The sequence below is a fragment of the Cryptotermes secundus genome, unplaced genomic scaffold (genome assembly GCF_002891405.2).
Source record: "Cryptotermes secundus unplaced genomic scaffold, Csec_1.0 scaffold238, whole genome shotgun sequence".
Lineage (NCBI taxonomy): Eukaryota > Metazoa > Arthropoda > Insecta > Blattodea > Kalotermitidae > Cryptotermes > Cryptotermes secundus.
In genome coordinates this window covers 268607-280615 of record NW_019728500.1, presented here as the reverse complement: position 1 = coordinate 280615, position 12009 = coordinate 268607, and the positions used below count along the sequence as shown (strand labels likewise).

The following is a 12009-nucleotide window of genomic DNA, read 5'->3' as shown; positions in this document are numbered from 1 at the left end:
CACCGTTCCACTTCCTGGTTCCAGATGGCTGAGGTCCAACAAGAGTGATCCATTCTATTGTGGGAGCTTGAACTGTTCAGTCGATTCGCTCTTTTCCTGGTCTGTACAATTTTGATTAGTTGATTGCCGGAGGCCCATTACCTCCACGGACTTACATTGTATTCGCATTTAGTATTTAATATATATATTGTTATTTGATATATTTGTTATAGTGTCTTTGAGTTGGTACATCCTACCCAAAAACCAAATTTTGGTCTTCAAGACCTTTTCACCTTTCAGAACAGTGTTATGCAACCCACTTCTAGGCAATGGCTCAGTAAACACAGTTCTGCACAGGCACAATGATGAAACACAACAGTGGATAGCGACCACATGATGTGTTTTCTGTAGGTCCGCTCCGAAGGTTTATAGGGGACAACAAAGGTCATTTGCGGGCAGTTATAAGCTGGAGGAGTGAGTAATAGACAAGAGTTTTTAGTTGAGTTCTGAGGTTCCAGGGTGATTGAAGGTCACTGAACAAGAAATGGCAAGAAGGCTTCATAGTGATTAGAAGTGTTAAGTTTCTCCACTGAGACCTATTGCCAGGAGACGACTGATGAAGAGAGAATCCTAGTGTGTGTGGAACGGTGAACTGGAAAGTGTGTAAATCAGTGATAGCACTGTGTTGATTGTAATTAAGAGAGATCTTGTAACCAAAGTGCTAATAAATCCAATTATCTGATCCAGAACCCATTATTTTCGTCACATTTACCCCCCACCCTGACATGTGACAGTACTTTCTCAGAAATCTACAGAGATGTCAGTACACAGGGCAATACAGTATTTTGTATCAATATAGTCATGCTGGATTTTTTTTCTTTGTGCACTGTATAAACCTGATGTGGGAGTGTCAGCTGATAATGTGGTACCTGGTTGTTAAAGGGTTAATGATTAGTTCTGTTTCATTTTCCTCTTGAAACACTTTTTGTGTCCTTCATATATGTTAAGTTCCTCATTTCAGTATAGTGTAACTGATTCTGTCTGCAGGAGAAGATATCCTGGAAATTGAAACATGGTTTCACAGTCACCGCTCTACATTGCCTCCTTTGTTCTTATCAACGCCATATGACAAGAAAAATTCCATCTGGACAAAGGAAGCTCCATCTCTGCAGATACTTATACGTGCGGCCATGCTTGCTGGGGAGGCTCTTAGAGTTATAGAAAGCCTGTTGTTCTCAGCCATAAAATCAGATTGGAAGGTTAGTTTACATTGATGTCAGGGCACATCAACAGCAAAAGGCATTAGTGTGTGTGGAAAGTTACTACATAAAACATTAAATGGAACATTTATGACAGCTCTTTCTGCAACAGATCCTTTGTACAGTTAGTGCTGAGTAATATATACGGGATCTGTGCCCTGGTGCTTGACTCAGATTCTCCAACATAAATTCATAAGGACATATACATATCATAAGTGCTCAGCATAAACTCTAAATGTCATAGGTTATAGACACTAAATGGGCACTGATACAGTAACTAAAAAGGATTACTGTGAAGAAAGCAGTCTTCTGGGATGTGGCACCATGTAGATGTGGTGTTAACCAACGTTTCGGAGGAACGTATTGCCTCCTTCAGGGAGACTGATTGCACCAGTTCTCACGGTCTGTTCGCTTGCAGATTTCTTATTTTTCCTTCTACCCTGAATATGGAGGCGATACGTTCCTCCGAAACGTCGGTTAACACCACATCTACACGGTGCCACATCCCAGAAGACTGCTTTCTTCATAGTTACCGCCGTTAAAACCTCAAATCTTACAGAAAGGATTACTGCATGAAATGAGTGAAATCTGGCAACTACATCTTACCTTGGAACTTGCATATTAATAGCATGTCGGATACAATAACATTTCTGAGTCCAGCATAATTTTAAGCTGAGTGAAAGCTCCAAAAGTTAGAACTGAATAAATTGAGCCTACATTGAATTTTGGGTTAGGAGGTTGGAGGAGGCAGTTCATTGCTGACACAGAAAAACTTCATATCATGCGTTTCTTTGTGTTCTTGCAGCAAATCTTTCGGCCATCTCTAGAAGCTTTTGATGTGCTAATACATTTGTTCCCCAAGCTGAATTCTCGTCGCTATGAAGCAGTGGATGTAAAGTCTGACAAGTCAAATTGTCAGCTTCAGTCTTATCTCAAAGAGCCTGGAGAAAAGATCCCAGTTACAGGCTTCAACCCTGTTAACTGCTTTCTAGCAGAGCTAAGGGTAAGCACATATAAAAGACTGGAAGTATTACTTTTAACTGTCATTTTTCATTGTAAGAACTCCATTACCTTGTAAATGGAACAGTTTTTATTTTATGAGCCATTATATCATTCCTAAAAGAAAATTTTGCACAACTGATGTGAATGACATCAATGATAGGTGTTAAAATGTCCACTTTATTATTAATTTACTTCAAAATGAGATATGTTAGGCATAAGTCAAGCTCTGTATGGCATACAGTGGAATATACTTCACTGCTTTCAGTCTTAAACTTGTTTTTTTTTTTCTTCTCTTCCTTTGACCTAAGTAACTGAATGTTCTGCATTTGTTTCATATAAGGATTTATACATTTTAGTATTCATATCACACTCTGTCATCTGCCACTGTTATAGTATGTCAAATAAGATCCACTGGCCCCCTGAGAAATACTGAATTGGGTTTTGCTGTGATGGGAAGTATACATAACCAACAAAGAATAGAGTATAGCATATGTATGTTAAAATAAATACATTTATGGTCTAGATTGCTAGGAAGTGAATATTGGTGTCCCAGCATCTTATGCGATATAATATTTTGCATTTAAGTATTAATTTCATGTTCTGTGTTTCCTTGTAGGAGAATTACAGTGATTATGCACTATTTTTCTATGATATGTATGGAGGTAATATCATTCCTGTACTTTGGAAGCCGTCAGCCTTATTGCCAAAAGATTTTAAAGTAAGTAAATGCCAAGTCTTGTGAAATTGGTATTTCACCATTAGAACTGTGCTGAAGCAACCCAGACTTGAGGACTCTAATGCTGAGTAAATTTCCCAAACATGACATAAATTAGAATATTTGAATTTGTTGATAATAAAAATATTGGAATATTACATATTCTATAAATAAATAATTCAGTGTTTTATATAAGATAAGAAAATAAACACAATTTTTTTGTTTTGTTAAATGACTTATTCATGTCTTGCCCTGCACAGTTTTTAGAAAATGCTTGTATTCTTAAGATTATGGTCTTCTGGAAAGTAGCGCCATGTAGCTGGATAGTGTTCCTGTTGCATCTTCAGAACTCACTATTACTCTCATTGCATCAGTATTTCAGTGTGTAGTGGGATAATGCAGAACACTGAGGTACATTAGAAACAATTAAAATACATGGTCATTATGCTAAAGGCAGGGTGTTGCATTTTGGCCTAAGTTACATATGTGAAGAACAGGACTTTTTTTAATCTTTGTCTTCAAATAATTGTGTAATTGCTGTGAAAATGTCTTATGCTAGGTGCAATTGTTACATTACAGTTCAAGAGTGTTATATAAATTATTGGTAGTAGAAGTTCTTAAGAATCACTTGACTCTGTTTTATATTTCTATTGACAGATCCTTGACACTTTTTTTTTTCTTTTCAATTTCAGGTGTCACATATAAACTGTCACAAACCTTCTAAAGATGGTTCCAAAGTTGAATTGAATGTTGATGCAATTATAGATGATTTCTATATTTTGGGAAAGGGTGTTGTTTCAACCATTGATGTGAAATCTGGCAGTGCACTGTGAAGAATGTCACTGCTGAAAGAGGTGAGAACGTGCTTAAGAGGGAAGCCCAATTTTAATAAAATAGAACACATGATCCTTGTTCACGTTTTTATTTGGGGGTTACTGTTATGGTAACGTGTGACAAAATGACAGTATTCAATATGTTTTATCTGTATATTTAAATGTTTACTTCAGTGTCATGTGAGTGTATTGGTGCCAGGGACATTATTTTATTTTAGAAGTGGAACAAATAACTACCAAAAATTTTCCTGGCTCAATTAAAATTCTGATAATTATAATGAAACATAACGTTGAGGTTTGTTTTGATTCCATTCTGAACTTCGAAGTATATTAGGTGGATAATCCTCCTTGAAGTTAAAAGCTGAATTTTATATTGGCCTTTTATTAAGGACATATCGTGATGGTTTTATGTTGCACACTACTGTTGGAAGTATTCTAGGAGGAAAGAGAAGTGATAAATTGAAAGTGTAAAAGTAAGATAGAAGATTAAAGATAAAATATTGTAGGATAATTTTGGAACAAGTAAACATTGCTGTATACCCTGTCTCCAGGGTGAGGTATTGTGGGTTCTGCAGTCACCTTGGTGAAGCAGTGGTTGGAGCTGGCACATGAACTTGAATGTGTATAGTGCAAAAGCTCCAGAGGAGTATCATTAATGACTTGTTTATTACAAAAGATTGAATACAGATTGGACAGCCCTTGATTTCAAGTAGATACTGTAGGGTTCTGACGATGGTGTATAACACACAGAGACTTTGTCCATCATCCGGATTCTAAATAATTAAGAAAAAAAACGTTTCGGAAACTGAATCTGTTTCCATCCTCAGGTGAGGGAAGACACCTACTCTGTTGGGTGTCCAGTGATTGAGTCTAGCTCTTTCTAAGGGACCCAACAGAGTATGTGTCTTCCCTCACCTGAGGTCGGAAACAGATCCAGTTTCCGAAACATTGTTTTTTTTTTCTTAATTATTTAGAATCCGGATGATGGACAAAGTCCGAAAACCCAGTATCCCTTGATTTCACCTATAATAACTATGTAAGCTGGGACAGCACCTACTTTTGGCAGTGTCAAGAATTTTAGGACTCTGTGCTTATTGGGACTAATAATGCTTCCACCTCCTGTATTTGTGGAAATGCAGTCTTACTGCTATGGGTGTGACATCATAGAGATGTTCTCTGTCAAGATGGAGTGACCTCCAGTAGGATGTACAGAGAAACTATAAATCATGTTGTTGATGTCTTTAACATTGATCTGACACATATATTGAACATTTTTCATTGTCTTCTTTTGTTTATGGACACATTTCTGAATCTGAATCTGCTTTCATCAGCAGGTAACAGTATTAGATGGAGCTAAACCCAATCCCAGGACCAGGGTAAGGAGTGAGGCAAGGTGCCAGAGGTTTTAGGGAAGAGAAATTGAGATACAGTTAATAAATTGGAAAAATGTATACAGGAAGTGGATTACTGTCCTGTTCAGAGATGGAGCAACTTTACAGAAAGAGAATGATAATGACGGATGTTCTGAATCATCATCATCATCGATCAGAGTGGGCCATCTAACAGTGCCCTATCCAGTCTCTTCTGCCTCCCATAAGCACTTCCATTATTTATTTATATATCCACTGACCCTACTGTGTAATCTTCTCAAACTTAGGCCATCTCTGTTGTCACTGCTGTCCCTAATGGCTTACTTATTCATCATCTTTATATTTGGAATCTCTTGGACCCTTTTGTCATCCATATGTAACACCTGTCCATGGTAGTGCATCCTTAATTTCAACAACTTTTTGTGTAGTGTTTTAACCTTCATATGTTTCCTAAGTCATAGTATCAGGTTGTATCCCTTTCCCATTCTTTAATTTTTATATGGAAGTTTATTGATAAATCAAGCCTGCATGTACATGAGTGGTTTTATATTTGTTAATAAAAATAACAAAGTTTTGCAAAACGTTGCCTTTTGGGAATATTGTGGCCTTCATTCACATGTGTGTGACATCCATCCACCTGACTGCCTCTGATATATCTGGAGTACCCTTTGTATACAGGGTGTTGTATTATACTTGGAGTTGCTATATACGAGTTTGTTTTTCCTGTTAAACACGATATATACCAGACAACTTGCTTACATTTCACTGTGCATAACTGAGTTTATTGGTTGTACAGTGTCACAACATGTTTCAGCTAATGCAGCCATCATCAGGCAGTACATTAACAAACCACATACAGTAGTTACTATAGGGTTTTGACGATGGTGTATAACACACACAGATACTGGATTTTCGGACTTTGTCCATTGTCCGGATTCTAAATAACTAAGAAAAAACGTTTCGGAAACTAGATCTGTTTCTGTCCTCAAGTGAGGGAAGAAACCTACTCTGCTGGGTCCCTTAGAAAGAGGGGTCAGATTTCAAGTCCAGGTAGGGTCAAGAATTTTCTCTTCAAATCGTCCAGGCCGGCTCTGGGGTCCACCCAACCTGCTATCCAATGGGTACAAGGGGCTCTTTCCCCTGGGGGTAAAGCAGCTGTGGTGTGAAGCTGACCACTTACCTCCATCTAGTGCCAAGGTGAAGAAAATGTGGATATATATGTCCACTGCCCCATACTCCTTCATGGTGCAGTGCTTAATACGTTGAGCACAGGGACAACCTTACCTTGCCTTATATGGATCCATATATGTACTTTTCACTGTGTGTTACAATAAACTGAAAAATATGGTGTGCTTCTTTCTCTTTTGTTAATAACCCTTATATGCACAGATTAAGTGGTTGTTTTATACTGCTTTAAAAATGTGTTAAATATTTCAAACTGGTATATCCAACTGATTGGGATAAAATTAAATAAAAATTAAAATTATATATAGATGTCCTGTGTTGGTCACTGGAACCCAACAGGCGATCAAAGCAAACGTGTTAGCGTAAGCTTGAATATAGATTACAGATCCATCAACTCAATTATAATCAGATTGTGGAGGGACATGATTAAGGACACAACATAATTTAACATCATACAAGGAAACGCCAAGATACTAAGCTCCATAGCCATCCTAAGAAAACATTAAATGAACTTAGGAGCAGAAACACAGCCAGTCATGATAGAATATCAATACATTATAGACAACATAAGCCATGACAGTTGTATCATATATACAGCATTCAAGATTAAGCAAAAACTATAAGTCAAAATGCAGTCACAGTGACAGTGGAAAGCCCATCATGACCAGCAGAAAAAATCTGTACATAATTTTAATTGTATTTAAGCTAAGGGCTAATCACCACCAACTAATGCAGAGGTCAAGAATGTGGATCTAGACATGCACTCCCCCATATGTCTTCATGGCATAGTGCTTAATTAGTTATGCACAATGACAACTTTGCCTTTTTAAGGAGGAAGCAATTCAGTCTAGTGTCATCTCATGTGTGGTGCTGTTTGTTAAAATGTTTCTGTCTGGATATGCCTATGCAGGTTACTTGTAACTGTTCCAAATTGTGTTCTTTCAAGGTAGGCATTTATTATCATGAAGCAATGTATAATGAAAATCGTTGCTGTAACCGCACCATTGAAATCCTTCCCCTCCCCCTCCTTTTATTTCAGTAGCTGATAGAGTAGATACTAAGAATTATGAAGAAACAGAGGTTTAAGACACAGTCAGAACAAGGAGTAGGCGATGAGCAGATAGACCAAACTTGTGCGGACAAGGACTTATGCTAGTCCTTGTGTCCAAGCATCTGGTGTTATTTTCCAGAAGGGCAGAAATTATACTTCAAGGAACCCCACTGAGTTTCTTTAGAAATTGAGAATTTGACTTACAGCGGCAAGACACTTTGAGAATTCGAGAAGTGACAGTTTCTACCAGCCGTAAGTCAAAGGTGGGAGTGCCAGGAGATCATTAGCGACCCCTCATAAGTTGCATCGCTGTCACTTTCGCTGTTTGGTCTTTTAAGGCGAGATTCCCTCTAAAACAATCGGTCATTGGCCAGAATCAAAATTAAGCCAACTCATCTTATTTGAATCAGCCTATCAGGTAAATTAGGAGGAGAGGAGAACAGGCGGATACAACGTAGTTAGGATCTCTGGCTTGGCAGACAGTCCATTCTAAGATTTTTAGTCATCTATCAACTTCAGAACTTGGCGGAGGCAAATCCCGCATCTCATGCGCCAAAGAAAATTCTAAGTACCACATTTTTCTCGTAACAACTCATACCGGGATTTGGCTTAATCCATAAGCGGACAGGTGTAAGTCGAGCTTATCGTGTACAATTTGTGCAAGTGCAACACCAGCTGCTTGAAAGCCGAAACTGGATCTGATTGTGTGAATTTGTACAGCCGAGTGCCTGTAAGAAGAGCAATAAAGTGTTGTAGTGGCACAGTGAATTGTGTTTTTTAGAGGTGCTGCACCCTCGCTTGTCCGAGCCTGACCGGTAGCTGACCTAAGGAGAGACTCATCTCCACTAGGTAGTCAAACCCATCACCAGCTTTCACCCACTCACACCTTCCCCCCTTTACAATGAATCGCAAACCGCCACTAGCTGTTTGCTGGCGCCCATAACAGCAGGTCCCATCCTGAAATTCAAACCCCCTGTAATCTCAATGGAAGGATGAAGCGGTGGAGCCTGGTCAAGCCAGAACCAGCCATGACCTAACAACTTCAGCAGTGGCAGCACCAGGTAGGGCAGTCAAAAGTGACGCCGAACGTGTAGGCCAGCAAGACGGAAGGTTAAATTGCCAAGTGTGAAGGTTAATATGAGATTAAGACTATGCAGAATTAAAAATAAAGTTATTCATATAGGGATTGTTGGGGCCAATGAATAAAGAAGGGATGTGCTAGGAATCACGTCTTAAAGGAAACTGCAAAATTAGAGATATCTACCTGCATGAGATTGAATAAATTTTGTTATTTATGTTTTTGGCAGAGTATGTTTGCCTAACTGAAGGGTAATTTGTCAGTCTTGGTATTTGTGGTTGGTTCCCCAGTTGTAATGACTGACATGGATGGTATTTGCTGCAAGGACGCATCTACTATGATGTACCATTTAGGTTGAAATAAAGGCTTAAAGCCCATGTTGAACCCTCCCTCCCTACCAGTTTTCATACTGTGTATTTTGTAATAGTTTCTGGACTTTTGTTGATTATCCGAATGAAGTTTTTCATTGTGTTTTTCATGAATGTGTAATATACCGTTTTATAGGATTTGGTTTGTTTTCAGATCCATCTTAAGTTGAACTCTGCCCTTGTAATAATTTTCAGTTTGGTTCTGTTTACTTTTCCCCCCAGGCCTTTTTTACCATTTCACCATCTCTTCATATTTGTGTGCACTTTGGGTTTGCAGCATTTAAATTTGTAATGGGCTGTGAGTTGTGTGAATATACTGAGAGAATATGAAGCCTTGGGTATCAATATAGAATTATCTATTTAGGTTGTGATCAGTATAAGAGTATTTTAAAGTAGCGGATTTGTAATAGAAACTGTTTGGATATTTTCTCTCCAACCCCCCCATGCAATACATTTCATGTGAAGTATGCAAGTCCAAAGTTGCTTCAAAATGAGATGGTTTGATAAGAGCTTTCCCAGTTGTTTTTTTTTTTGTTCATTTCAATTATGGTCTGTAGTGGTACATCTATGATTTTAATAAAAGGTGGATTTTAACAAATTCTTATTGAAATATAAAACCAATATGTCTACAGTCTTTTATACCCAGCAGACTATTCTGAGATGCAACTACTCCTGTAAATGTTACATTTTCACACTTAATCGTTTCTATTCTCACGAGTATCAGCATGAAACAATACAGCATTATCTTATGAAAATCAGTCACCATTCTCCCATTATCAAACCATCTAATTTTACTGAAATCTGGAAAGTCTTTTATTTTACCAAGTGTCATCAAACTTGTTAAGATAAGTTGTTACTTGCATTCCAGAATTCCCACTTACCACATGACACAATTTCACGAGTTTTACCACGAATAAATTTGAAAAAGAATAGTAAAATTGTCTCCTTACTAAGGAAGGCATCACACACAGTACGGATTCAGTCACTGTACTATACTATAATATACTGTACTGAGTGTACTATTGTAGAAATATGCTCAGAGGATACTACGAGAAATACTGCTTGTTTCCAGGAAAAACCAAAGTGAAAGCATTAGTGAAAACAAAGGATGAAACTTCAATTAATATGTGGGTACATTAGGACCAGTAATTAGCTCATAAATCTAAACACAGGTATTTTTTATCCGTTTGAATTATTTACATAAGACACAGTCATGTAGCGTTGAGAAAATAATTAGTATTCACATAATTTGCTGACAGTTTGTGTACATGAAGTGGTAGAAAAAGACACAATAGGGCTCACCCAAACTCTTAGTAGTAATGAGAAGACTCAGAAATGATCATCTTTGGTACTTTGCTGTTCATTCAAATAAAAATATAACCCAAATAGAACACAAAGTTAGGTAAATAAATCAACTGAAGACTATAGTAAGTCTGAAACAGATACTTGACCATAATGAAAGGAGCAAGTTGTAGTTGTTTTCATATCCAGCAGTAATGTGGATTTAAAATAAGAAATGCATATAGGAACTGAACTATTTTAAAGATGACACACTACACAGACATTATCACACAACAGTCTGTACAGATGTTAAAAGTGGTAACTATGTACAAGAATGGACTTACTCAAAACAACACGTATTATTCTATAGTTGGTCATTTCACATATACCCATTGTATTCTCTGTTGTACTCTTAAATGACATACAGTGAAAGAAAGTAAACAATTAAAACAGACAGAAATGTAGTGAGTCCTGTTACAGTCCTCTGCTGCTATAAGAATGTACAGTTAATCCACATGATAGGTAGCAACTTGAAGTGCAACCTATTCTGCTGCAGAAGGCTGTAAGTTAAGAGCATAACCCTACAGATCACAAATATTATTGGAAACTGTTCAGTTACAGTATGAAGGCCTATCAAAAAGTAATAACAAACACAATATGAGATCTCACAAACTTTGGAATGTATTCCCTCCACAGTGGTCTCCACACAACAGAATAGCTCAATCCCACTGTTCTTGCTTTTTTGGAGCATGCCTAAAATTCATTTCTGGAATGGCTCTCAGTTTATTGTCACATTTTCAGTAATGCCCTTGTTGTAAAATGTCCTTCTTTTAAATTCAGTTTTCAGTTTAGGAAAAGTATGAATGTATCACAAGGGGCCAAATTAGGGGAGTAGGTACATTGCGATATCATACCAATGTACTGTCCTGTGAGATGTTACACTGTGTAGTCTGTTAGAAGTTCGGCGATGTTCTGGAGGAACATACTGCATCTGCCTTCCAGGTGGAAGAGTAAACCAAGCAAGCACACAGCAACGAGGGCTGCTTTTGCTTACTCTTTGCCCATTAAGGTGGAGGTACTACATTCCTCTGAAACATCAGTAAACTTCTATCAGACTATAAGGCACAACATCCACTCTTCATAGTCACTGCTGTGAGAAACTCAATCTCACAAAGAAATGCTGTTCCACCAGACATTCAACTACAGACAGGGCTACTTATTACTTACTATTTGTACTAGAGGTGCACATTATAACAGAGTGATGTACCATTTTCCCACGTTTTCTAGCACTGCTTTCTAACTGTACATCTCTCTATCTCTCTCTCTCTCACGCACACACGAGTCTTTCAATTTGCAGACTGACTTTTAGGAAGATACCCTAGGTAAATCAGACCTCTGTGATCAAAAAATGCAATCAGAACCTTGATATTTTATTGCACCTGAGGTGCTTTTTTGGATGCAGTGAACTGGAATGAAGATGCTTCATTTCCACATCCTAGGTGAAAATTCAAGATTAATCGCCAGTTGTGATGTTTGAAAGGAAGTTCAAATCTTCTGTGGAATAAGAACAGGGTCAAGATAGTCATGTGATACTTCTGACCATCAAACAGTACAAATTTTGACAATGCTTTCCATGTATTCAAATCACCGGCAGAGATGCATCTGCATGACCTGTATGATACGCCTACTTCATTAGCAAGCTCCTGAATTATTAGATGAGAGCATGAACCAAATCTGGCACATAACTGATTATTGCATCATTCTTGGATGCTAATGCCATCCTCAGACATGCGACTCTTCCTCTGAGAGCCATTTGAGCATTGATTTGTGGCTAAATTCATCACTACTTGTGGCCAGCAACACTGTGTTTCTAAAGCCATTTTCTTGA

At 37.8% G+C, this 12009-nt stretch overlaps 1 protein-coding gene across 7 annotated transcripts in view; it reads left to right on the top strand.

Moving 5' to 3' along the window:
• Positions 1–5743, top strand: part of LOC111865188 (nucleolar protein 6) — a 38097-nt gene extending 32354 nt beyond the window's left edge. For 6 of the 7 annotated variants that reach the window (XM_023853011.1, XM_023853010.1, XM_023853008.1 and 3 more), the window contains 5 exons: positions 1027–1238; positions 2044–2241; positions 2857–2958; positions 3648–3809; positions 5120–5743. In XM_023853011.1, the coding sequence (XP_023708779.1) occupies positions 1027–1238; positions 2044–2241; positions 2857–2958; positions 3648–3788 (653 nt within the window). In that variant the 3' untranslated portion in view covers positions 3789–3809; positions 5120–5743. The remainder of the gene's footprint in view (positions 1–1026; positions 1239–2043; positions 2242–2856; positions 2959–3647; positions 3810–5119) is intronic. The other variant, XM_023853009.1, reaches the window with a different exon arrangement.
• The last annotated feature ends 6266 nt before the right edge of the window (positions 5744–12009 follow it).